The sequence below is a fragment of the Drosophila simulans genome, chromosome 2R, assembly GCF_016746395.2.
Source record: "Drosophila simulans strain w501 chromosome 2R, Prin_Dsim_3.1, whole genome shotgun sequence".
Classification (NCBI taxonomy): domain Eukaryota; kingdom Metazoa; phylum Arthropoda; class Insecta; order Diptera; family Drosophilidae; genus Drosophila; species Drosophila simulans.
This window is the reverse complement of record NC_052521.2, coordinates 5,354,066-5,378,574: the sequence shown is the minus strand read 5'-3', so window position 1 is coordinate 5,378,574 and position 24,509 is coordinate 5,354,066. Positions and strand designations below refer to the sequence as shown.

Below are 24,509 nucleotides of genomic sequence, written 5' to 3'. Positions count from 1 at the left end.
TCCTCCCATTTCCCTTCTTTAGCGTTTTTTCGTGGGGCAACTGCAACTGTAACGCTGTAATTTGCCATCGCTTTGCCTTTTGATTCCACGACGGTTTTGTTTGGTTTTGAATTACAACCGCCTCGCCCTCCCCGCCGGATTGTGTTTTACATCTTGATTATCTTCCGTTTGTTTATTCAGGACTCACACTCGCTCCTCACGCAGCTCAGCACACCCCCCATTAGCCTCGCAGGGAAGCGAAACACAATTTCCATTCAAATCCGTTCGAGGATAAGAAGTCAATCAGTCTTCAAAGTGTGAAGGATTTTGCACTTTGTCGCAGCCAAAGTCCGACCGTATGCTGATGTGGCTGTGGACTCCACCCGCACATCCCAAATCTCCCATCGCCTGTCGACGAGCAAAGCCACAGTGCCACAGAATAGGAATCGAACTTAATCCAGGAACAACCCCAAGACGCTGCTCGACCGGCCAAGGAATATCAAATTGAAACTTTGCGCCGGCCGAAGGCGTCTTGCAGGCACGTGGCCATGTGGCAGGGATATCCCAGGTTTTCGCTTCTTCAATTACCCTTTCGACGACGACGACGACGACGTCGCTCGTATTATGATAATCGCATCCTAATTGCGAGAAAATTACGCCCACGTGCTGCTGTAACCCGATCAGGAGTGGCATCAAAGGATACGCTGCTGGTGGAGCAGTCAGCTGGCGCAGTGAAAGTCGGGCTCGAACATGACCCTTTCACTTGCTCATCTGCGAGATACAAATATCGAGTTCGCAAACCAATTGACGGTGGCCAATTCGGATGCTGTTTTCTTAGTAATTGAAATAAATAATCATTCGTTGTAGATTCACGTAGTGCTGGATTTTACCTACGCTTTTATATTTTGTTGAATTTAAGAAATTTTCGATATCAATATATTCGAAACATTGGTTTGACCTAACATTATATTAAATATCAATTTGGCTTTCCTTCAAGTTCAAATACTTGTCATAAAGATAGTTGCAAGCATACATTTTGCATCAAATATTTTATAAATAAATGTTGCTTGCCGACTTCATAACACCGTTTAAAATGCACACGAACTTAAATCGTATATTTAGTTTGATTGAAAAAAAAATTGATTGCTTTATTTATTATAATAAAGCAGTAGGAACTGTTATGTCTAACATAACAGCGTTATGTCTAACATAACAGCGTTAAGAACAGAATTTGAAAGAAGCAGTTTTAGTTTTATAGCATCTAGCAGTACGTCTAGAGTTTATGGTATAACAGCTATAATAACATTAGTTATAGTAGACAATAAGCAGTTACCGGAAATAAGCTGTTAAGCAAGCAGTAAGCAGCATTTGTAGGGTCGGTTCATGTAAAATTCCATAGGTGGCGTTTTACATAGTAAGCCTTGCAAATCAAAAATGAAAAGATTGTTAAGTTATGCACAATACCGTTATTTTGCTTTGCTTTTAAAATTTTTGACAAAATAATTTTTTTTTGACCTGTGATCAATGTAGAAAAGGTTTCGTTATTTTCTTACAAAACAATGGAAAAATAACAATGACTAATTTATTGAAGGAAAAGCTTTAGTTTTTAAAATGTATGATTTTGTGAATGATAAATGAAGATGAAATATAATTGACTTAAATGCAAATAAAAACTGCAATCTAATCCGTTTAATACTGATAACATTGAAATATAGAATTAACTGCATATTTCTAATATAAAGTGCAATTTGCGCTGTACGTTTTTTACTGAAATTATTTTTGCAAAACAAATCTGTGACCTTATTTTTTTTTAGAAAGATGCACCGACAGCCACTGAACCTAACGATTGATAACAGCCGTGAATTCCCAAGTAGGAGTCACTACGTGATTGTTTTGAGCGCTGATTGGAGCTTTCGCTGAGCTTGGAAAAGCTCAAGCCACCCCCGATAGTCAACTCTGGTGCTATATTCAATTTCACGCTGAGAGCCTCAGTCCGCCATCGTCGGTTTTGCCAACCAAACGTGCTTCATTTTCCATCGATTGTCGCTTCGAACCGTTTCAAATATTTTCCGATTCTGGATTCAGGATTCGGGGGCTTGCCAGTGGAATTTCGCAGAGGATGCAACAGGATTGATACATTGCACGGAGGGCTGATAGCCTCACAGAGCGATTATAGCCTGACTAGACGGATCCTGGCTTGCCATTTTCAGTGGATGTAACGGAATCCAGTGGAAGAGACCTGGGAAAAGCGCCTTCGATTCGATTCGATTCAATTTGATTCGATACTGGGCTAACTGGACGATAAAGGCTGAGGCGAACAAAGGACCCTTCGAGGACTGTTGAATTAGTTAGAGGCGAAGCAACAAATACAAACAAACGGGCCATTCAACAACCTCCCGACGTCGCCGTATCGATTTTCCGTTACATCGTTATACACACACACTAACCCAGTTGGCACACAGCCATTACGCATACGCCCCATAGCCACCCCAGAAAGCGAGAAGAGCGTGCGGCTCCAGCTGCTCCACTCCATCCCACTCTGCGAAGAGAGAGAGGGAGAGCCTGGCGGACTGGCGGACGGGCTTTGTTGCATCCCGCGCCCACTGGAGGCATGTTTCATTTGGCACTCGCCAGCAGCGGACGGACAAACCATTTAGGTGAGAGAACCCTGGGCCGGAGAGGAACAGCAGTGGCGGCAGTAGCAACACTAGCCACAGCGGCCGGACGGACAGCTCAATTGCGGGCAATTTATATTTAATCCGCGGGCACACAACCCAAATAAAAGCGCGCATTGTGCGGCCAATTGAATCCCCTAACCTCTTCTCCTTTCGCACACAGGGCTACGGCAATAGCCATTGTAGATAGCATTCACCAGCATCGGAATCCGCGACCAGTCACGACAGTGACGCTTTCTGCCGCGGAATAAGAAATCCTTCACCCCATCTCACAGTCGCCCCAACGAAATCGCAAACCACCAGCAGGTGTTCAGCATGGCGGGAATTCAGCTGCAATCGGGAAGCACGATGGCCGTGGCGGTGGTGCTCCTGCTGCAGGTGCTCGTGATGGACCAGGTGCTCGGCCAGGGTCCACCGCAGGCTCAGGTGTGTCCGGAGCAAAACGAGATTGCGCCCTGCATCTGCACGGTGAAGAAGAACGGGCTGGACATCCTGTGCGAGACCACCGATCTGGCGCACATCACCAAGTCGATGGGCACGCTGAAGGGCAAGAGTCCCATCATCTTCTACCTGAAGCTGCGCCACAACAATCTGCCCAAGCTACAGGGCTTCGTCTTCCTGGCCCTGGACATCCGTCACCTGACCATCCACAACAGCAGCCTGGCGGCCATCGAGGAGAATGCCCTTAGCTCGCTGGGTAACTAGTTGGACAACAGTTGGAAGTGGGGTTACCTAATCTTTTCTCTTTGCCGCACTCACAGGTGCGGGACTCACGCAGCTGGATGTGTCCCTTAACCAAATGAAGACGGTGCCCTCGCAGGCTCTGCAACACCTGTTCCACCTGTTGATCCTTAATCTGAACCACAATAAAATCACCGTGATCCACAACAATGCCTTCGAGGGACTGGAGACCCTGGAGATTCTGACGCTCTACGAGAACAAGATCACACAGATCGATCCCGAGGCTTTCCGAGGACTTGAGGAGTAAGTTTAATCGGTCGATTAATTGCGATCCCATTGCGCTTATCAAACCTCTTCTTTTAGCCATATCAAGCGTCTGAATCTGGGTGGCAACGATCTTACCAATATCCCGCAGAAAGCTCTTTCCATTTTGAGCACCTTAAAGAAACTGGAGATTCAGGAGAACAAGATACGAACTATCAGCGAAGGCGATTTTGAAGGTGCTTATTGCTAAACTTCCATTGCTAGCTTATTGCTAGGCTTCCGCACTATTGCTAACGTTCTTATTTTGTATTTGGACAGGCTTGCAGAGCCTGGACTCATTGATTTTGGCCCACAACATGATCACCACCGTGCCTGCCAATGTGTTTAGTCACCTCACCCTGCTGAACTCCTTGGAGCTGGAGGGCAATAAGATCAGTGCGATTGACAAGGATGCCTTCAAGGGACTGGAGGGTGGGTTGTCTTTTGGATTTCCCATCCACTTTCTAATCTAATTTCCGAATCCACAGAGAACCTGCAATATCTGCGCCTGGGTGATAACCAGATCCACACTATTCCCAGCGAGGCACTGCGTCCACTGCACCGCCTTCGCCACTTGGATTTGCGCAACAACAATATCAATGTTTTGGCTGAAGATGCATTCACTGGCTTCGGAGATTCCCTGACTTTCCTCAACCTGCAGAAGAACGAGTAAGATACTCCCCTAAAATCGAAATCCCCTGAAATTCCCCTTTTGCTATTATATTACATTAACTATTATATTCTCCTTTGCTTAGCATCAAGGTTCTGCCCAGTCTTCTGTTCGAGAACCTCAACTCGCTGGAAACGCTGAACCTGCAGAACAACAAGTTGCAGCGCATTCCGCAGGACATAATGGAGCCCGTCATCGACACCCTCCGCATCATCGATATCACCGGCAAGTCATGGGCACACCAGCCCATCCAAACACCTAAAACAACTCACCGAGCTAATCCAAATCCGAATTACCCGCGCAGATAACCCGCTGAACTGCTCCTGCGAGCTGACCTGGTTCCCCAAGCTGCTGGAGGACCTGAAGAACAAGGACGACGAAATGTCGCAGAAGAAGAAGCCGCTGTGCCACATGTCGCTGGACAACCGCGAGTACTTCGTGCAGGCCATGCCCACCGAGAAGATGCACTGCGCCGGCCTCAATGTGAGTCCCTCGCCGACCAGCGGCGGTCTAATGCGGATCCTGCAAGTGAACATCCTGGCCCAGATTGCCGTGTGTAGCGTGGCCTTTCTGACTAGCGTCTAAGCATCTAGCCGCTGTCCAGCTAGACGCGATGTTCTATGTGGGTCAGTTTCAGCTTCAGTTTCAGTTGCACACCCGTGATCAGTGATAGAATCAGAAAACAGAGCGGTCGCCCCTCCAGTTCCATTCGGTTTGATTCGGTTGCCACATAACGAACCACCCAAAGCAAAAAATGCAAAAAGCTATCCCAGACCCCAGATCACAGACCTCTCGTACGCCCCCCACAATCCAATTCTGTGTTGTTGTATTGTATGTTTTCTTATAGATTATAGGGAATCCGTGAATTATGCAACTCTGCCAGTAATTAGACTCAGAAAGCACGCTTTTCGAACCAGCAGCAGGCCTCCCCCCAGCAAAGTTGCTGAGACGACGCCCCTGGAGAGGCACCACCACCACTAACCGGTCCATCCCCCACTGCACTCCGCTCCGGACGTGCACAGTAGCTCGACGAGAAGGGGAATGCTGGGATGATATTCACTTGTCCGCGGACATAGCTTAGATGTAAGGCTTGATTTAGGCACCAGTGCACCTGCGGAGGCCAAAACCAAAACTAAATCCAAAAACAAAACTGAAACCTAAACAGAAATCTAAACCAAAATCGAAACCCAAACATATCAGAATATTGTTACGTTTAAGCGAGGGATTTTGTTGTTACTCGCGTTAATCTGCACGAGTTTATCTGTGCAGCCTAGGGCTCCGTTTGCCCATCTATTATGTGTAGTCTATCGTCGTCTTGTCGTCGGTGTTGTGAGATACAATCATTACTAACGCGTTTCGTAGTCCCTCCGCCCGTTTCCAGACCTACCTTCAGCACCCAACCGAAACCCAGTCGAAATTCGCAAGCTCCGCGAGTCCATGTGTCCAATGTTATCCAATTCTCAGCAACCATGGCCAAATGTGGCTCCACTTTGGGTGCCAGAGGCGGGCGAAACGGAGGGAAAGCACAAGAGAAAGTAAGAATTTCATTTGCATCAATCACCAAGAACTGATTATGGAATAAGTAGTTTGTACTCTTTATTTGCCACAAGCACGGGCAAACTCCCAAGAAATCCCCATTCCACATTCCACATGACCTATAACCCATAACCTATAACCCTTAAACCAAAAAGGGGCAACCCACAGGGGTCGAGAATGCATATCGTTATATTGTTATATTATATCGTGACATATCAAGAGCTCCCAGTAGTAAGACACTCGGATGGCTCGACACAGCTAATATAGTGACATTTTATAGAATTTACTTACATTTTTGAGGCATCTGACAAGTTTGATATATTTATGCAAGAAGTGAATTAAGCAAATGCAGCGTGTATGCAGAGTGGAATTTTTGAAATTTTTTATACATATACTTTTATACACACATACATACGTACCTTTTCGATTATGTCTACGCAAACTAAGTTGTAATCCGATTAGCTATACTGACACTGACACCCCAGTCCGCCCGATCCCCCACCCCACTCCAGCACTCCAACCACACGGTGGCTTAGGTCAGTAGCCACCCACTGGTGGGCAGTGGTGCAGCGGGAGCGGGCTCGGGCCGGAAATATTTTCAAGAGAATGCGCCGCACCACCGATTCGGGTCAGTTTCCTTTGGCTAGAGCTGTTCTTTTCAAAATATTGCTAACACTAAACCCCATCGAAAGCTGGGCTTGCATAATGCTCTCCATGTGAGCAATCTGAGAATCTATCTAATAAAGAATCCATGTTGGTTACAAATGCAAGCGAGAGTTTTCTTTACATTGTGATACTTCGAAAAAGCGGGGTCTTAATTACACATGATCATTTAGAGGACTCTGCAGCAATCCCATAGAATTGCTGAGTATTGAACTACTTTTAGAACTGAAGATACCTCCTCAAAACCCTGAAGAATTCCTTCGAGCACCTTCGCCTCTTTGGTTGATACTTTGTTGAATCAGTTGCTTCTTTTCTCAGCAAATCCCTTATTTTAAATATTAATATTATCTGTTTCCAAATAGAGACTTATTTATCCCAAGCGTATTAAAGGCTATCGCTGTAATGCAGGTTGCATATTTGAATCCATGAAATAATATTTGTAAATTTTAATTATAAGTTGAGCATAACACGTATTGTTCTTAGAGTAGGGTAAAGTTACTTGGCCTTGAAGAACCTGGTTTCCGGCACATCGAATCCATTGAAGGGACTGGCAATGGGCATGGTGTACGCTCCCATATTGCGAAAGCCCAAAAGATCGCTCGGATTCAAGTTGGGCAATAGCAAGTCCGATATCTGAAGTCAAGGAGGTGACTTATTATTATATTGCAAGTCTTTAGAAACTCACTTACCTTATCCAAAGCATCGCAGCTGGGTCCCCAAATCACAGACTTGAGTTTTGGCAAGCTCTCAGCTTCGTCCTGGAATTGGAGGACATTGATTATTACTTAAATTACTAAAATCAAAGGTAAACTACATATGCTGTTAAACTACATGTTAAAAAGTTATAAGCAAACTGATTAAATGCCTCTAATGGGCAATATCATCGTCTTTGGTCTTTGCTTAGCTTAGTAATAGCAAAGACACTAGAATAACTAGAATAATTCTAGTGTCTTTGGTAATAGGTATCCTAATGTCGATATACTCGAGTGTATCGTTTATTCTCCTAAATGGGAGAATAGTATTAATTCTTTTTCTTTTTGTGAGAAAGACATTGGTTAAAACAACTGGGGGTCACTTCTCTCACCAAGTAAAGCTCGGGCGACACCTCCTCAGGGTAGTAAAACATTCCTGCGAACGCTCCGAAGATTCCATCATTGAGGTAGTACATCATCCTGTCCAGCTTGCCATCCTTGCTGCGCACTTCCCGCTTGGCATGCACCTTGCAGATCAATGTGTAGGCGGCCTCCACAAAGAAACGTCCTGGCTCGGAAATTATGCGGACACGCTCATCGGGAAAACGCAGCTCCACCGATGTGTTTACCGCCTGTGCTATCTATAAGGAATGTGTTTCATCAATAATAGCTCGAAACCTAGGCAATTGCTGTACCCACTTCCTCGAACATCTCATCATCAATGCCAGGAAAGCCACCGCCAACATCCAATAGCTCCATCTTGTGACCTATCAGCTCGCCGACCTTAAAGATGTTTTCCGCCTTCTCGATGGCCCGATCGTAGGCCTCCACCTCGCTGCATCCGGAACCCACGTGGAAGCTGGTACCGGTTACCTTCAGATCCAAGGCCTTGGCCAGCAGCATTAGGGCTGCGGCGTCCGCCTCCGCATCGCATCCGTATTTGTCGCCCAAGGGGCACAGCGCCTTCTTTGCCTCACTTTTGAACCTCACGATGAGGCTGGAATAATAAAACATATCACTACCAGGAGCTCATATACGTATAGACCTACTTGGAGTCTGGATAGTGTTTCCTCAGCTTGTAAATTTCGTACTCGTTATCCACAGTACCGTTGACCACCTGCTGCTCCTTGGCGTACCTCAAGTGGCTAGCAGGACGACAGGGATGTGCGAAGATAATGCGCTCAGGCGAAACACCAAATCCCAGGACCTGAAGGAGTACATGGAAGTAATGGATAGAGAAATGACATAGGAAATTGTAAATGGGTCTCAGAATAAATCTAAGTGTATTCTTTTGATTCAATACTGATCGAAGGTGGACGCATTTGTAATCAACCAACATTTGTTTTGCCATTTATTTTGGCAAATTCAACTGATAATTGTCGTTTTGAACCTTACGACCTTTAGATTTGATTTGTTTTGGATTTACACAACCAATCTATTCAAGGTCGATGTCAAATTTGGAAGCTTGGATACTCCAAGCCCAATACTCGGAAAGTACATCCGTACTTACCAGTTTAAGTTCGTTTTTGGAGGCGCAGTCGAATCCAGTTCCGAGATCCGCCAGAAACTTGACCACCACCGGATCGTCGTTGCACTTGACGGCATAGTGGGGCTCAATCCTGGGCATGAGCTTGTGCCAGAGCCGAAGCTTCCGCTCCAGGCTGGACAAGTCGCAGATGTTGAGGGCCTGGTCCAGATTTTCTAGGTCTGCCTGCTCAATAACCTTGCGGATGTTGAGCTCTTCCTCGTAGTATTGTATTCTCAGGTCTCCGTTCACCATCTCGATTAGACTGTTTGTTACTGATACAAATGTGCTCTGCCTGCCCCCAGAAAGTCCCACCTTTGGGATTATCTATTTGTCACTAACAAAAACATTATTTATACATACACCAAAACGACTTTGGACTCGGGATGGATTGTTTTTCGGTTTAATTTAAGGTCTACGCATCCGAAAATTATGCTACAAGCCAAGAGTTTACACAAATTTATTAAATTTACTTCAGAAAATAGAACTAGAACCATGAAAGTTCCAGTTTGCACGGTTGATTTCTAGCCAAATTATCTTATAATAAGTGATTCTTAAGAAGTATTTGAAGGTTAACTAATTTGCTCTTTTTTCGCTTATAACACCTTTAAGATATGTGAGTTTTGTGACTTAGTATAAGCGAAAAGTATGACAGATCTACTGACTTTTATAGTATCATTACCCTCTCACTTGTGAGATACAAAATTGTTTACGTATGAATACCCAGCTACGAAATATACTTTTCAAATGCTCCCTTTACATACTTGAAGATACATATATATGCGCCTAACTATCTACCAACCATGTATTTTTTCAAACCCAAGTCTACTTCATGATGTTGTAAGCAAGTAAACAATAGAAAGTCCACAAAATGTTGGTTTTATTGGATTGAGTACGTGTTTTAGTCATATCGCTTGGAAGTACAGGGTCTTGGGCACTTCGAATCCATTGAATGGACTGGCAATGGGCATGGTGTAGGCGCCCATGTTTCGGAATCCCAGAAGATCGCCTCGGTTTAAGTTGGGCAAGTGCAGGTCCTCCGAAATCTGAAGTAGAAATCAAACATTAATTGGTGTTGCTAAGTTTAAAGCAATATTTAACTCACCTTATCTAGGGCGTCACAACTTGGCCCCCAAATCAAGGACTTTAGGTGGGGCAAAGATTCTGCATTGTCCTGTGGGATAAAGAAGTAGTTTGGATTTGAAAAACATGTGGAGGTCTGGGATATTAAATTAAAAATAAAAGTAAAGGATTCATTCAATAATGTTTGTGATTTTAGGCTATCTTACCAGATAATGCTCTGCTGTCACCACTTGATGGTCATACAGAATGCAGTTGAAGGACCCATAGACGCCGTCATTCAGATAGTACATCACGGTGTCCAGCTTGCCAGCTTCGTTCCTGATCTCCCGCTTGGCGTGGATCTTGCAAACCAAGGTGCAGGCTGCCGCCACAAAGAAGCGTCCTGGTTCGGCGATTATTTGAACGCGTTCGTCGGGAAAATGACGCTGCACCGAGGTATTAACACTCTCGGCTATCTGTAAAAAGTTTCCTCTAAGCAAGTGCTTCAAAATCCTCTGCCTACTGCAATATACCTTCTCAAACTTCCCGTCATCGCTGCCTGGGAACCCACCGCCAATGTCCAGAAAGTCCATGTCATAGCCCAGTAGTGCGCCGAACTTGAAGAGGTTCTTGGCCTTTTTGATGGCCCGATCGTAGGCCTCCAGCTCGCTGCATCCGGAGCCCACGTGGAAACTGGTGCCGGTCACCTTCAGCTCCAAGGATTTGGCCAGCAGCATTAGGGCCGCTGCATCCACATCCGCATCACAGCCAAATTTGTCGCCCAGTGGGCACTGTGCCTCCTTGGCCTCGCTCTTGAATCTCACGATCAGGCTGGATAACAACGTAAAGATATACTAATGATCGCCTTCGGAGGTGGAGCACCTACTTGGAGTTGGGATAGTGCGTGTGCAGCTTGTACACCTCGAACTCATTGTCCACCGTTCCGTTGGACACCCGGTGCTCCTTGGCGTATTCCAGATGGCTGACAGGGCGGCAGGGATTGGCGAAGATGATACGCTCTGGTGAGACGTCGAAGCCCAAGACCTTTGAATTGAATTCATGAAAACAATAATAAAGTTATTAAATTATACAAAATTCCGACAAGTAATCAAATACTTGTGTCTGGGCTCTAGAACAACACGTGTTAATCGCTTGAAAAATGAAAACCTACATTCAGAAATTGATAAGACCCACAGTCAGTTACTTGGAACATTACTATACTATACTATATTATTTTTTAGTACTTTGTACTAAAGTATTTAGTGTGGCATTAGAAACTATGAGATGTGCATCCTGGACTTGAAGCACTTCTATATGAAGTAATATGCAATAAGAGTAACTAGTGCCAACCCACCAGCTTGACCTCGTTCTTGGAGGCGCAGTCGAATCCGGCTCCTAGCTGGGCCAGCAGCCTGACCACCATGGGATCATCATTGCACTTGACGGCGTAGAAGGGCTTGATCCTGGGCAGGAGCTTCTGCCAGAGGCGCAGCTTGCGCTCCACGCTGGACAGGTCGCAGATGTTGAGGGCCTGGTCCAGGCGCTGCAGGTCGCACTCCTCGATCACCCGGCGGATGTTGAGCTCGCGTTCGTAGAACTGGATTTCTGGGGTAGCGCCCGCCATCTCGGAAAGATCCCAACTGAGTGAGTGAGTGGGGCGCTCGAGACGCGGCTAATCCCGCACTGGAGGTGTTATCAGTCAACGATTGTGCTCGAATCGCAACAGACTTGCGAAACATTTGGGAACACGCTCCGCAAACGTTCCTCTCGCGGCGGGAAACAATGAGGCTCTAATTAGCGGCAAAGGTCAAGCGATTGGCCGTTACCCTCCCCTCACTCCCATCCCGCCCCGTGATATTTGCCAGAATGCATTATTTACAACCAACAATATTTGGCATCGTAAATAATTTTAATGCCTGCGCGCGGCTGCACGGGCATGTAAAAGTAATAAAATGTAAATTTCGAACGCCAACCGAGTGGCCATCGAGTGGCCATCGAGTCGCGCATAATCGACACTTGCCCCGCGGACACGGGCCACTTCAAATCGGAATGGCATCAAACCCCTGGACACCCCTAGCAAATTCCACGGCAATGACAATGGTAATAATAATAGCAATAGAAGTGGCAGGGAGGGTTGTTGCGGTGGTCTGTGGCACGGCCAATTTAGCAACCCTCGACTGCGTCCGAACGGCAATTAAAAATTAAAATCAAACTTTCGTAATCGATATTGGCAATTGCAGTTGCCGGCTTGCCATCCTGCCGGATTGTCCTATCAATCAACCTTTAATTGGCCAAACCCATCAATATTTTTTTGCGCACACCCTTTGGCCTTCGGCGAAGATTTTGCCGGCGAAAGGAGTCGGAATCCCCAGAATGATAACTGTCAAAAGGCGCGGACAAAAGTATTGAGTATTGAGCGATGGCCGCGAAACGCTTGTATATCTTGTCATGCTCAAAAACCGAGGCGAGCCGCTTTCATCCGAATCATTGCGATTCGATTGCAATTTGCTGCGAGTGTCATCATTCACTCGAATTCAGTTTTCCAGCTCCGATGCGATTTCAAAACTAACCCGAAACCGCAGCGGGCACGCACTCCCCACTTTGAGTGATGTGTCAAATCGACGACAGGCCGAAAAGTGCTCACAAAAAATTTGAAATCTAAATCGGAATGGGAATGGGAATTGGAATGCCAGGCACTCGAGCCATGTTGAATTGTAAAACTGGTTTCGCCTTTTTTAACACCCAAATGCGTTTAAATCATTCGCCCAAATTGCCGGAAATTTACATGCGAATGTCATTAGTTCGGTCGTCAGTCCCAGCACTTCCCATGGCACTTGATTTGATTCCAAAATCCACTGCAACTACGCTAGTCGATGGGCAAGTCAAATGAGAAACAAAAGTGAATTGTTTATATTTCGAAAAACCATTGTACTTAAGCATTCGCTTCCTGAAAGTATCAAATTTCGGCAAAAGCAAAGAATGAATCGGGGTCACCAAACTCATTTTGTCTAGGCAACACACGTTGATTACACACATTTTTATGCTTCTGTTGATAAGCCAAGCAAAACACTGTTTTTTATAAGAGAACTTTAAAAAATAATGCCTTTACTCAAGTTCATCGACGTAGTTAAACATTTAATAATAGATTAAATGAATACACTCCACTAAATTTCAATATTTATTCTGTTTCTTGAAATCTAGCATAAGTCGGTAGTCAATCTCAAAATCATTCTATAAAGTGATTAGAATGGAGTCCAGCTTCTAAAATGTCGCGAATGTCCCCAAAAATGGGTTCTGTATTAAAGAATACCTGAAAAGAACCTGGTCGGAATTGGAAATGAGGGTTTTGTAAGGTATCCTCTTTTCAAAACTGGTATTTTTAGAAGTGAACATATAATAAACATTTTTAAAAGGGCTGTAGTTTTCGAATCAGAGGTTCTCTGCTTTGTTTAATCGGTGTCAGAAATGCATCCAACATATTATTTTGTTAATTTTTTCTACCATATATTTTCTGTTCACAGCAAAACATCCCTTCCACTTCAGCATTCATGGCATTGACACACTATTTATAACGCAATTCGCGTGGGTCACCAATTCCCATAGTTACATAGTTATGTGGACACCTCCCGCAAGTTTAGCGGCGACCCTCTCCGCAAATAGTTTCATAATAAACCTGCCACGGAAGGCAGCGCCAAGTTGGCGCCCGCATCGGCACACGAACCATTATAATCAGGGAGCCGGACTCACCTTTGGCACCCCAGGCACTTGACCGGCTATTCGAGGGCCGTCGGGTCAGGGGCTCCGGCAGCGGGGGAGTGGGCTCTAAGCCGGGCCATTACCGCATTAGCGACGACCCACTCGAGATTCCCAATCTGTGCGCCAGGATCATACTGCGCCTGTGCCGGCAGAGGCTCTCAGCTGGCACAGCTTGCACTGCTCCCCAGTACACTGGGCAAAACCACGCAATAGTATTTCAGAATATTTCAGAAATGGGTATTGAAGTTAAGCTATAGATCTATATACCATTTATAAGTTCCTTATTTACAACATTGCTTAAAAATATAGTTAAATTATTTAATAGCATTAAATAGCATGATTCCAGTGTGTCCAGGATTTCCTAAAGTAATCAATATATTTAAAGCATTATTTTAAACTTTTATCACTCCAAACACTTCATTTTTCTGCGTGCACTGCTGCCGCGAGGATGAGTCACTGGGCAGGAGCGCCGCATGGGGCGTCCTTGCTCCACCTGCGAGTGTTCGCCGCGGCGCTTCCTCGTTCAGTTTTGTTTGGATAGCCCAACGGGCTGCAGCGGCGATGAGGCAAATGCCCCGACTGACGGACGCAACTCCGATGGAAGGGCAACAATAGCCACTGTAATTGCAGCGTTCAATTAGGGAGGACAAAGCGGCAGCGACACAAAGACATCGCCAGCATGTCGCACTTGCTGAGGCGCACCAAGAAGTCCTGTCTGAAGGTTAGTGCTCGCGTGGCGCCCGAGAGGGTGGCCATCTATAGGAAATCGATGGCGACCCGCGCCGCATGAGAATGTTCAGTAAAGTTCGCATGCCCGTGCTTTCGGCACGTTAATCATACGCCGCGCTGGCCGCTAACGCTATGTTTATCCGTATCGATTTGTGTCCTTGCAGTTCCTGCGCAAGATATCGACTTCAAAGCAGCTCTTTGTCCAGCGGCTGGACGAGGAGGACGGGGACGACGAGGAGGTGGAGGAGAAGCTGAACCTGCAGAGGGATCTGGAGCTGGATGTGAACAGCAACTGTCCGGTGACGGAGGCCATCTACGAGGAGCTGCAGCTGAGTGAGTGCAACCAGGCCTTGGACTTGGCCACCTCCAAGGAGGTGGAGGTGGAGGAACTGCAGCCGGCGGCCAAGCATGATCTGCGCACCAAATACATGATGAGCTGCGGCAACTACGAGGTGTTGGCAACCCCGCCAACGACCATCGAGTTCGAGCGGGTGAAGTACAAGGCGAATGTCCGCTACCTGCGGCACACGCCCTCCAACTCCAGTCTGGATCTGCAGCTGGAGGAGCAGAAGGAGGAGCAGACGGAGCAGCAGCAGCAGGCCACTCCACGGAAACAGCAAGTGCTGCAGCAGGCAACTCCGAGGAGACAACAAGTGCAGCAGAGGATTCCCACGCCCAGCCGCTACCATCCCTGCAGCATCAGCCTGGGCTCCAAGCTGGAGGGCAACTACCACAGCGTGGTGATCATGGAGCCGCCGCACGACGACTTCCCCATTGTTAAGTGGGACATCAACGGGAACTCCCTGGACGACGACGCATGCGATCGCTGGGATGACTTCGACGCCAGGTGGCGGCAGGCGGCGGCGGCCACCAGATCCCTCTCCCAGTCGCAGAAGTCCAGCCACCAGTCCAGCTCCTGCACCCTGGAGACCTGGGTGGACGACACGGAGCCCCTCAGCCTGGAGCTGCACCGACACGACAATGCAGTAGCCGGAAACAACTGCAATCTTTGCCTTAGGAGCTTCTGAGTCCGGAAACGGACACTCGGCGGCTTTGTAACCTCCACTTTGCGTCCAGCGATAGAGCACGAAAACCAGTCTTGTGAGAATTACCTACATACGAGTATATTATACATATATATGTAATCGAGTATTTGAGTCGGTAGACCGCAATTTTCATTATAGAAAGTTGTTTTCGAGAATATCCATTAACAATAAAGTGTGTTTGTGTGTGCGGCGCTCCTTTGGCTCCATACCTTGAGTAATGCACTTCAGACTGCGAATACGAATGCGAATGCCCTGTGCGCGGTGGGTGGGAGTAAGTTCGTCGCCCACCCATCATCCATCCATCGATCCATTCCGGCGCACGACCCGCACGTGTGCTGGACGCTCGTGAGAATCCGTAGACCTTTGGCTTTCCCACGAGCCACGGCTGCGATTTCGTGGGTTCGTCCCGTTGTCGGTGGTGCAACTTGCCCGCCACTATTCATCCACTTGATTCGGGGTGGGTTCCGGCGACTCGGAGCGAGTTTGTCCCACGCTGGCACTGCCACTGCCACTGGCATTGGCCATTAGACATTAGGCATTTCCACTTTGCTGCTTGCCGCGCTCGAAACCTGAGCGACAGCATGCCGAATCAAATGAAAAGCACTTTTTATAATTTTCGATTTTGATGTACGTTTTTGAAATTGATACGGGGCGCCATTATAGTCAAGCTTACGGCTCGACCATCGAAATTAATCGAGGAAATGGGAGAAATGCTACACTAAACCATTTTGTGGGGGAGAATAACTAATGATATTGCCAAATTGCAACCGATAATAGGAAAGGTACATATATAGTATAGGGTTTCTTATAGCAATATTGGCGATTTCTTAAGGTGACAGGACAAAGAAGTTTGCAAAAAACACATTTATACACCGAAGAATAATTTTTGCATAAGGATAATTCAAACAAGAGAAAACACATTAGTTAAGTATAGTTTTTATTAAGGAAAGTTGTATTGAACCACAACGTATATCAGCCATATTAGTCAGTTTTAGCTCAGTTTTTTATTTTTCTTCGCAATTTAATTGTTTTTAATCTACTGCTAGCTTTAAACATAAAATCCGTACGGCTGATGGTTAAGAAATAAGGAATAAGAAATAAATAAGAAATTCCCGATAAAATATTTGATTATATCAAAATTTATAGGTTAATTTGGCATTGATCAGCTTGATATAATTTAATTGATGAACACACTACAAATCATATTTAATATATTAAATTAAAGAGAGAGAACTTACGTCGAGAGTATAATTACATTTTGTAGATAATGTTCAAGGGGAACCATTAACCAAAACAATACGGAACATTATCTTCCATGCCACATTTTGGTGGAATAGCAATAACAACTGGCAAAAATATAGTAAAAAGTAAAATATCACAACATATTTTAAAAGTTTGGTAATGACAGATAGTGACTGTTAGAATGGGAGTTGTCGAAATATTTATTGCTTATGGATAGAAAATGGCAATACAATTAAATAAAATGTGCTAAAAATATAACCAAATTTTTTGCGACAAAATGATTTTTAAAACAAAATCACGATTTTCGACCGATTGTTCCTATAGCTGCTATATGATATAGCATACAATTTTACTACTACTAAGTACTACTACGTACTACTAAGTACTACTACTAATACTAAGCTCGTCCTGGATATATATACCAATTTCTTATGTAGAATTCCAAGTTTTCGTTGCAAATTAATTGAAAACAAAAAAGTTTTCCATACTGAAACATAATTTTAAACTGATCGTTCATATGACAGCTATATGATATAGTTGTTCGATCTGGCTGATTTATATAATTTTGATACAAAAATAAGAATTTCGTGCTAAGTTTAAAGTGTCTACCTCAACTAAAAGTATTTTTGGCCGCTTTCCCCATACAATGGAACCACTGTGCTACGCTTCAATCTGCATGCTTAACTAGTTTTAGATTCATGCTTTTATGAATTTTATGAGTTCATACGGACGGACAGACTGACGGACGGACTAGAAATATGGCACTTATAAGATTAGCAAATTCAGCAAAAAAATGTAGAATTGATAAAATCATGTAGATATTTAAGATGTAGCGTAGTTACATGTAGATGTAACGAAGCCCATCTCAGAGTTTATAATGCCAAATCAAAAAGGTAGAGAAACTCACGTCTGCTTTTATGTAAATTCGTAAAAAATATTTACGTTTTACCGTCGCAATCCAAGTTGCTTATATCTTTTTGCGATACAAGCGAATTATTTCCGCATTAGCATATTTCTAGGTAAACAAATCGATTTTACCTCGTGCGATTTCTAGGTCAACTTCGGTCACCTGCTGCCGCAGTCGTTATTATCTCGGCTCCTGCTCCTGCACCTGTGGATGTTCCCGTTCCCATTCCGAATCCGGGATGCCGCAACCTTGAGCCGGCACTGACCTTGAACTGTGTGGGCCACCCACCAGCACGCGTCCCACTGCACAGATAGAGGTCAACGGCGGCTGTTGCACTTGTTGGGGCTTTACCCGGCGCCACGCGATGCCACACGACCGGCGCGTGCTCCAGTTTGAGTTCCATGGCCGGGTGCAGCCGCTCCAGCGGCGAACAAGTGGACGACGGACGCCGCCAGTTTGTCGCCCACGGCGCCGATTAGAGGCCATGCTGCAGATGGATGCTTCAGATGCTTTACAGGCTGCTGAAAGGCTATATCAGATGCACGGGCGATACAATCGGATGAATCGATGACAGAGGCTTGCTCATTTGCCGGCGCTAGCCGCTCCTTGTCGCACCCTCTCACTTGCTCACTTGGCGGCGATCGCCGCGCGGCGAATATGTTTGCTTCCCGTTTCCTACCCCAATCTCGGCCAGCACGCGCTGCGCGTTGCCAGGGGGTGGTTGCTGCTGCATCTTATTGGACGGCTGCCGCAGGCGGTAAAAAGGGGTTGAGCGGCGGCAGCGGAGGGCAGGTCGTCCGCTCGACGTGTGCTGCAGAATCAGTCGAACGCCGTTCGCGCACACGATAAGTCACGTGCTCAAACTAGCTCCGCCAGCCTGCATCTGCCTCTGCAACTAGCAACTAGCAACACGCAGCACAGCTATTGCTACATCAAAATCAACACAGTAGTGTCAAGTGCGCAGGAGCAGCGAGTAAACACTAGTCACCACCCACAATGGATCACAACATGCACGTCAACGCGCCGTCGCTGCACCACTGGGGCTACACCGCCGGACCCGGCGTGGTCATGCCCGGCGCCACCGCCAGCACACCCCAGAGCCACTGGGTGCCGCCGCCGCAGAGCCACCACAGCGCCCACAGCAGCCATAGCCACGGGCACAGCCAGGGCCATAGCCACGGCATCGGCAGCCTGAAGCGGACGCTCTCCGAGAGCGACTGCGACGATCTCTACTCCGAGGAGTCCTCCAAAGAACAGTGCGTACTCGTGACTCCTTACCAAAATGTGTTTTTTCAATTTAGTGCATAAAGAGCTATTTCAAGTGAAAATTCATTTTGAGGTGTTCTCAAGTTAGGAGTTGTCTTGTAAAAAAAACATGTTTAAAGCTTACAGTCGGAATTTATTGAGAAGTGCAAACGTTTTCTGTTCCTAAAAAAAATAGTGCGTCATTATATATACTCAATGAATCGAAGTCATGGATAACTCCAATTAAAGCTGCTGATAAACCATCAAAATATAAATCACTAAACTATAGGGCTTTAAGAAAAGATAGATTTTAGAAAAGATAGATGTTCGGTAACTTAGAGGTTTTTATAGCCTACTTTTAGTAACGCAATAGGGTGTATCTCAATCTATAAAAGATTAAGATATTAATATTAAGAATCTACCATTAATTTCAATCCATAGCTAATAGAAACCCTTTCCTTTGTTCCATTAGAATCTCGCCCAGTGAGACAGGCAGCTGCCAACTGATGAGCCGCAAGAAGCGACGCGGAGTTATCGAGAAGAAGCGGCGGGATCGGATCAACTCCTCGCTCACCGAACTCAAGCGCCTGGTGCCTTCCGCCTACGAGAAGCAGGGATCCGCCAAGCTGGAGAAGGCCGAAATCCTTCAGCTGACCGTGGAGCATCTCAAGACCTTGCAGTCAAAAAGTAAGTGTACCAAGCCAACTAGAGCTAGCTTAAAGAAGTTTTTAGTGAGCAAAAAGGCTAAATGGACTACGGACCTCCTGACTTAATCTCAATGGGAGCAAAGAGGGTTAACTTGGGCAGCCAACAAAGTTGGTTAATTAGCATCAGGAAAGTGATTTCTTATTTCACCAGTTAATATTACATTAGAGCCCATTTAGCACACTAATTAATCAAGGCATATCTGACATATGAACTTCAATACATCCTAAAAAATGGGATTGGGAAAACTGCAAGCAGAATCCCTAAACGCAAGCCGCTGTGGGAAACAATTGAGTAACGAAATCAAATACAATATGCGGCAAATTATCACAAATCTGGGTAAACAATCCTGACCTGTTGTCCCGAACAGGGTCGAATTGTGGGAAAATTATGATAGCCATAGGCAAAGCAGGACACCACCACCACCACCGCCAGCCAGTGCTCTAGTGAATCTCGAATCTCGGGGCTTCCCACGCTCAGAAGCGGCACCACCACGAGGGCAACCTTGTAGCCAGGCGCGGGCTTTCACCCCCCGATAGCCACCTCACAACGAGCCATCCCGCCGAAGGACATGGGGGTTGTTCTTTATGCTCGTCGCGTGGGAACAGCTATTTTAATTGTTTGCCTGAACTGGGATTAGACAGCTTATTGACTTTCTCCACCTCCTCGTATCTTGTTGCAGCTCTCGACTCGCTCAGCTATGATCCGCAGCGAGTGGCCATGGACTACCATATCATCGGGTTCCGCGAGTGCGCCGCAGAGGTGGCCCGCTACCTGGTCACCATCGAGGGCATGGACATCCAGGATCCTCTGCGCCTGCGCCTTATGTCCCACCTCCAGTACTTTGTGCAGCAGCGCGAACTGTCGGCCAAGAGCTGCGCCAGTCCGGGTGGCTGGTCTCCGGCTGCGCCCAGCTCCTCCGGCTACCAGCCAAACTGTGCGGCTGCTCCCTACCAGAGCTACGCGGCGCCAACGAACCCGGGTGCCTATGTGTCCAGCTACCCCACTCTAAGTGCCTCGCCCTCGCAGCAGGCTCAGCAGCTGGGAGGACGCACCAGTGTCTCGCGGACAAGTGGAAGTGCCGTAAATGAATCGCTGCCCAGCCATGATCTTCACTCGGACAGCAGCAGCCAACAGCAGCAGCAGCAGCAGCAACAGCAGCAGCAGCAACACCAGCAGCAGCATCAGCAGCAACAGCAACGGACGCAGACCACACCTCAGCCGACGCAGCAGCAACACTACACCCACGACCACAGCACAGTGCATCCCGAGCAGCAGGTGCCCACCTACATAGAGCTGACCAACAGCAATCGTCCAGCGGCCCTAGGTTCCGAGAGCCTTAGCTACAGTGCCGCTCCTCAGTATCCGGTCAGCGGACTGCCAGGCCAGGACTACAACAACTCCAGCGTGCTGCAGTACGCCACTCCCAACGGAGCCAAGCCCTATCGTCCTTGGGGCGCCGAGATGGCCTACTGATCGTGGGCATAGGCCTCAGAAGGGATATTCCAACCTCTAGTCAGAGCAGACCAAGTGTGATAGTCTTAAGTTTCGCATCCTACACAGAGAAAAAAAAACGGAGAAACAACGCAGTGAGATTAGCTAGTGCCGTAAGCCTTTAAGCTTAAGTTATACCCTATGATAACTATAACATTGAACCTTTTGTGAATCTATTGTAAATAAACGCATGAGTTTATAGGTGAAAATGATGAAACTCGCTCTATAATTGATATTTGGATCAGGAAAGCCTTTCTAGCTTTTAAAGTTCCTGATATTTCGACATTCATACGGACGGACAGACGGACATGGCCAGATCGAATCAGGTATTGATCCCGATAAAGAATTTATATAATATATAATAATATGTATATAAAAACCACAAGTAACGGGTATAAAAAAAAGGTTAAGCAAGTAGTGACGATCCACATACAATTTTTAGTAAATAAATGACGAATACTTTGATTATTACCGGATACTTTGGCTATTACCGGACTATCAGAGGAAATATTAATTTTACCGTTCATTCTTGAGGTGCGCTTTGTCACTACGAGGACTTACTGTTCACCCTCATAGCGGCTGCATTATCCTTGGGTAAATGAGAACACTTCGTTGGAGCGAAAAGTTTGCCGAATCCTTATTAGTATTACACGTCAGATAGCTTAGGTTTTGTTTAAAAAATTCCAAGAAATTAAGGTCGGTCTATGGGAGAAGACAGTTCGAGGCGCCTCCCGCGTTGGTGGTTTGGAGGGGTTTGCGCTGCAATCGCAGTGACCGGCACCCATCCGCTGGATCTCATCAAGGTGCAGCTGCAGACCCAATCCCAAACCGACAGGAAGACCGTGGGGGAGATCCTTAAAGGCATATACGAGCGAAGCGGCATCTTGGGCTTTTACAATGGCATCTCGGCCTCCTGGTTTCGCCAGCTGACCTACACCACCGCCCGCTTCGCCTTGTACGAGGCCGGTAAGGACTATGTCGACACGCAAAAAGTTAGTTCCAAGATGGCCCTGGCCACCTTTGCGGGAATCCTCGGTGGGATTGTGGGCGTACCCGGTGACGTGGTAACAGTGCGACTCCAGAACGACGTCAAGTTGCCGGAGGAGAAGCGACGTAAGTGAGTACTACCCTGGTCTCCTGTACCACAGATCTCCCAGGCTTTGTCCATCTGTTCGTCCGCCTCTATCTCCACGTGATTGTTTGGTTTGCTATTGACAATTGGTCATTATGACTGCAAATTGCTTCATGTGCTTCCCCCGCTTCATATGAATCATATAATTAAGCCAAATTCCGCAGCTACAAGCACGTTTTCGACGGCCTTTACCGCATCTACAAAGAGGAGGGCGTGTCCAGTCTCTTCCGCGGCACAGTGCCAGCCGTTTCTCGGGCAGTCCTGCTGACCATCGGAACGAATGCGGCCTACGACCAGGTGAAGCAAATGCTCAAGAGCGCAACGGGGGCAGGAGAGGGAGTGCCACTGCACTTTGCCACATCCACGATAGCTGGATGCATTGCCGTGGTGATAACGCAGCCGCTCGATGTGATCAAGACGACTTTCATGAACGCCCAGCCGGGGGAGTTCTCCGGGATCGGAGGTGCCTTTCTTAGTACCGCCAAGCAGGGTCCCTTGGCCTTCTACAAGGGATTCATTCCGGCCCTGATACGAGTGTCACCCAATACGATCATCACCTTCGTTTTGTACGAGCAGGCGCGAATGCGTTTCGGATATCTGCCACCTGAGAAATAAGGATGCCCCCAAATTCGTATCCATTTGGCATTTAAACATAAATTGTATTTTATACACGTGATTTAGAAATATAAAACCATCCATACCAGACCATTGAATCGGAAGTAATCCGGGCCTAATCAGCTGCCACTGTGCTCATTAGCACCGCTGGACCAACAAGAACCGCTGACCGCTGACCACTAGCCGCTGGTCAGCGAGCTCTGGGGGTCAATGAATGCCGCTCACGGTTTATGCAATTTGCATACCCACCAATAATAACCACGTGAGCACCCAATCCGCGGCGGTTAGCTAAGCCGGCTGCACTCGTAATTAGGGAGCGGGGTTAGCAAGGTGCCTGGGGTCGCAACCCCGAACACCACGAGGAACGGGAAATTGTCGAGGAAAACTGGAAAGCTGGCGACCGCAGGATCTTGTCCCTGCTCCAGAAACATAATCCCCCAAAGGGAAACTGTGTCACAAAGGTAGCAGGGTTAAAATATTTTAATATACGCTGGCATATTAGTTTAGTTTAGGGTGCTTTTGTAGGCCAAATGTGTGCCTAGAGGGACTGGTGGCTACCTAAGCTGCTCAACATGTTGTCTAAAAAGGGTTTCGGTTTTGGTTCCAATGGTAAACTCACGAGCAAAACGTTCTAATGAACCAGAAATTATATGAAAAACAATGCAATTCTAAGGAAACAATTGTGAGGACAGCTAGTCTAGAAACCTTTAATTAATAATAAGTGAATTTCCTCAATTCCCATGCTTAAGTATTGAAATATTTATCGTAGATCCCTAAGGATTTCCAAGCGCATAGTTTAATTTAATTCAACACAATTTAGCTACTTGTAATATAACCCCTTGGCCCACAAAAATCACTCGAAAGCGAAATTACAATTACATTGAAACCGAGCAACCGAAATTGCTGTCCATGGAATGTGGGAACATTGCAAACCACCCCTGTAAAAAAAACAACGAGAAACAATCTTTTGCGCATTAATATCTTTTTGCCGGTTAAACACATATAAGTGATATGAGCGGGGGACCTACCACGTTCGCGACCATGTGAGAGACCCCTGAGCTTTGACTTCCCACGCGGCGAGCAGGCCAACCACCACCCACCAGCGATTACAATATGCCCAGACACAGGGGTGGTTCGTCCTGGCCCAGGATCGGCGTCAACACCATCGCCTTCGACATAATACACACGTCAAAACTTCCAATTAGAGACAATCATTCGGATCTGGGACAGGGAACTTGCGATACCGAACCGGGGTGGTTTCATCGGTGACTACAAAAGCCATCGAGCTGGTCGGACTGATTTCATTCTTTGGATTACCAGCAGAGCAACAGGATCGCAAGGACGAAGCCCGCGGAGGGGTGGTTGCATATCATTATTGTTATTATAGTTTTGTGGTGTCATCGTTTTTATTGCGGTTCGAGTCAATTAAGTGGAATATTTCGCGACATTTCTGAATGCTTTTCCGTGTTAAACACAATAAAAACCCTGTTTTTGGCCACTTGTCGGTGTCCCAGTTAATTTATGCACATGTGGATGGAATGTAAATGGAAGTGCACTTGAAAGGGATTTATGATCCGTTTATGTTGCTCCCATGTGAGGAGTTAATCGAGAATACATAACCCATAAATAAAGTTCTGTAATAAACCAATATTTGCCACCAATTTAGAACACGTGTTTTCCTTGCAGTTGAGTGCAGCCGTCAGGCCACCTTTTTATTTCTTCTTATCTCTTCGAGTAGCAGAAACGGTTCTGCCTGCTTAACCTCTACAGAGTGTCTAATCTTACCTAAATACTGCGACTGCGCCGCCGTCGACAGCGGCAGAAGAGCAGCGTATATATATATATGTATAAG

General features: G+C 46.4%; 6 protein-coding genes across 9 annotated transcripts; 4 read left to right on the top strand and 2 right to left on the bottom strand.

The window, feature by feature from the left end:
• Window positions 1-1,958: 1,958 nt before the first annotated feature.
• Window positions 1,959-6,614, top strand: LOC27208840 (slit homolog 2 protein). Of its 3 annotated transcripts, none has more exons than XM_016184393.3 (9): window positions 1,959-2,636; window positions 2,818-3,351; window positions 3,416-3,638; window positions 3,699-3,835; window positions 3,918-4,070; window positions 4,127-4,307; window positions 4,394-4,533; window positions 4,613-4,791; window positions 5,156-6,614. In XM_016184393.3, the coding sequence occupies exons 2-9, from the start codon at window positions 2,970-2,972 to the stop codon at window positions 5,171-5,173; spliced, it is 1,413 nt and encodes a 470-aa protein (XP_016026430.1). In that variant the 5' UTR covers window positions 1,959-2,636; window positions 2,818-2,969; the 3' UTR covers window positions 5,174-6,614. The 3 variants fall into 3 exon arrangements, with proteins under 3 accessions (XP_016026430.1, XP_016026432.1, XP_016026431.1); XM_016184395.3 differs by having other exon boundaries at window positions 4,613-4,934; XM_016184394.3 differs by having other exon boundaries at window positions 4,613-6,614.
• A 309-nt stretch (window positions 6,615-6,923) lies between these two features.
• LOC27207080 (ornithine decarboxylase 2) lies at window positions 6,924-9,105 on the bottom strand. Its single transcript, XM_016182833.3, has 6 exons — window positions 8,710-9,105; window positions 8,249-8,406; window positions 7,899-8,196; window positions 7,592-7,840; window positions 7,197-7,265; window positions 6,924-7,140 (listed from the first exon to the last, which is right to left on the bottom strand). Exons 1-6 carry the CDS (start codon window positions 8,977-8,979, stop codon window positions 7,003-7,005), a joined length of 1,182 nt encoding a protein of 393 aa, XP_016026429.1. The 5' UTR covers window positions 8,980-9,105; the 3' UTR covers window positions 6,924-7,002.
• Window positions 9,106-9,587: 482 nt separating this feature from the next.
• Window positions 9,588-11,547, bottom strand: LOC6739315 (ornithine decarboxylase 1). The gene is made up of 6 exons (XM_002076187.4): window positions 11,141-11,547; window positions 10,673-10,830; window positions 10,320-10,617; window positions 10,014-10,262; window positions 9,830-9,898; window positions 9,588-9,770 (listed from the first exon to the last, which is right to left on the bottom strand). Exons 1-6 carry the CDS (start codon window positions 11,408-11,410, stop codon window positions 9,630-9,632), a joined length of 1,185 nt encoding a protein of 394 aa, XP_002076223.1. The 5' UTR covers window positions 11,411-11,547; the 3' UTR covers window positions 9,588-9,629.
• Window positions 11,548-14,030: 2,483 nt separating this feature from the next.
• On the top strand, window positions 14,031-15,559 carry LOC6733475. Its single transcript, XM_002080496.4, has 2 exons — window positions 14,031-14,263; window positions 14,436-15,559. The coding sequence occupies exons 1-2, from the start codon at window positions 14,222-14,224 to the stop codon at window positions 15,297-15,299; spliced, it is 906 nt and encodes a 301-aa protein (XP_002080532.2). The 5' UTR covers window positions 14,031-14,221; the 3' UTR covers window positions 15,300-15,559.
• Window positions 15,560-18,335: 2,776 nt separating this feature from the next.
• LOC6733472 (hairy/enhancer-of-split related with YRPW motif protein) lies at window positions 18,336-21,119 on the top strand. The gene is made up of 3 exons (XM_002080493.3): window positions 18,336-18,722; window positions 19,184-19,398; window positions 20,099-21,119. Exons 1-3 carry the CDS (start codon window positions 18,463-18,465, stop codon window positions 20,890-20,892), a joined length of 1,269 nt encoding a protein of 422 aa, XP_002080529.2. The 5' UTR covers window positions 18,336-18,462; the 3' UTR covers window positions 20,893-21,119.
• Window positions 21,120-21,539: 420 nt separating this feature from the next.
• Window positions 21,540-22,769, top strand: LOC6733471 (mitochondrial dicarboxylate carrier). Of its 2 annotated transcripts, none has more exons than XM_016167281.3 (2): window positions 21,540-22,023; window positions 22,207-22,698. In XM_016167281.3, exons 1-2 carry the CDS (start codon window positions 21,615-21,617, stop codon window positions 22,308-22,310), a joined length of 513 nt encoding a protein of 170 aa, XP_016026428.1. In that variant the 5' UTR covers window positions 21,540-21,614; the 3' UTR covers window positions 22,311-22,698. The 2 variants fall into 2 exon arrangements, with proteins under 2 accessions (XP_016026428.1, XP_002080528.1); XM_002080492.4 differs by having other exon boundaries at window positions 21,542-22,027; window positions 22,207-22,769.
• Window positions 22,770-24,509: the final 1,740 nt, after the last annotated feature.

Coding starts and splice junctions, on each gene's coding strand:
- LOC27207080 (XM_016182833.3), bottom strand. CDS start 8,979: ATGGTGAACGGAGACCTGAGAATACAATACTACGAGGAAGAGCTCAAC. Junction 8,407..8,709: donor CCAAAAACGAACTTAAACTG/GTAAGTACGGAT, acceptor GTACTCCTTCAG/GTCCTGGGATTTGGTGTTTC. Junction 7,141..7,196: donor GCTGCGATGCTTTGGATAAG/GTAAGTGAGTTT, acceptor CCTTGACTTCAG/ATATCGGACTTGCTATTGCC.
- LOC27208840 (XM_016184395.3), top strand. CDS start 2,970: ATGGCGGGAATTCAGCTGCAATCGGGAAGCACGATGGCCGTGGCGGTG. Junction 4,071..4,126: donor TGCCTTCAAGGGACTGGAGG/GTGGGTTGTCTT, acceptor CCGAATCCACAG/AGAACCTGCAATATCTGCGC. Junction 4,534..4,612: donor CCGCATCATCGATATCACCG/GCAAGTCATGGG, acceptor TTACCCGCGCAG/ATAACCCGCTGAACTGCTCC.
- LOC6733471 (XM_002080492.4), top strand. CDS start 21,615: ATGGGAGAAGACAGTTCGAGGCGCCTCCCGCGTTGGTGGTTTGGAGGG. Junction 22,028..22,206: donor CCGGAGGAGAAGCGACGTAA/GTGAGTACTACC, acceptor CAAATTCCGCAG/CTACAAGCACGTTTTCGACG.
- LOC6733472 (XM_002080493.3), top strand. CDS start 18,463: ATGGATCACAACATGCACGTCAACGCGCCGTCGCTGCACCACTGGGGC. Junction 18,723..19,183: donor GAGGAGTCCTCCAAAGAACA/GTGCGTACTCGT, acceptor TTGTTCCATTAG/AATCTCGCCCAGTGAGACAG. Junction 19,399..20,098: donor CAAGACCTTGCAGTCAAAAA/GTAAGTGTACCA, acceptor ATCTTGTTGCAG/CTCTCGACTCGCTCAGCTAT.
- LOC6739315 (XM_002076187.4), bottom strand. CDS start 11,410: ATGGCGGGCGCTACCCCAGAAATCCAGTTCTACGAACGCGAGCTCAAC. Junction 10,618..10,672: donor ACGCACTATCCCAACTCCAA/GTAGGTGCTCCA, acceptor GTTGTTATCCAG/CCTGATCGTGAGATTCAAGA. Junction 9,899..10,013: donor TGACAGCAGAGCATTATCTG/GTAAGATAGCCT, acceptor TTTATCCCACAG/GACAATGCAGAATCTTTGCC.
- LOC6733475 (XM_002080496.4), top strand. CDS start 14,222: ATGTCGCACTTGCTGAGGCGCACCAAGAAGTCCTGTCTGAAG. Junction 14,264..14,435: donor CCAAGAAGTCCTGTCTGAAG/GTTAGTGCTCGC, acceptor GTGTCCTTGCAG/TTCCTGCGCAAGATATCGAC.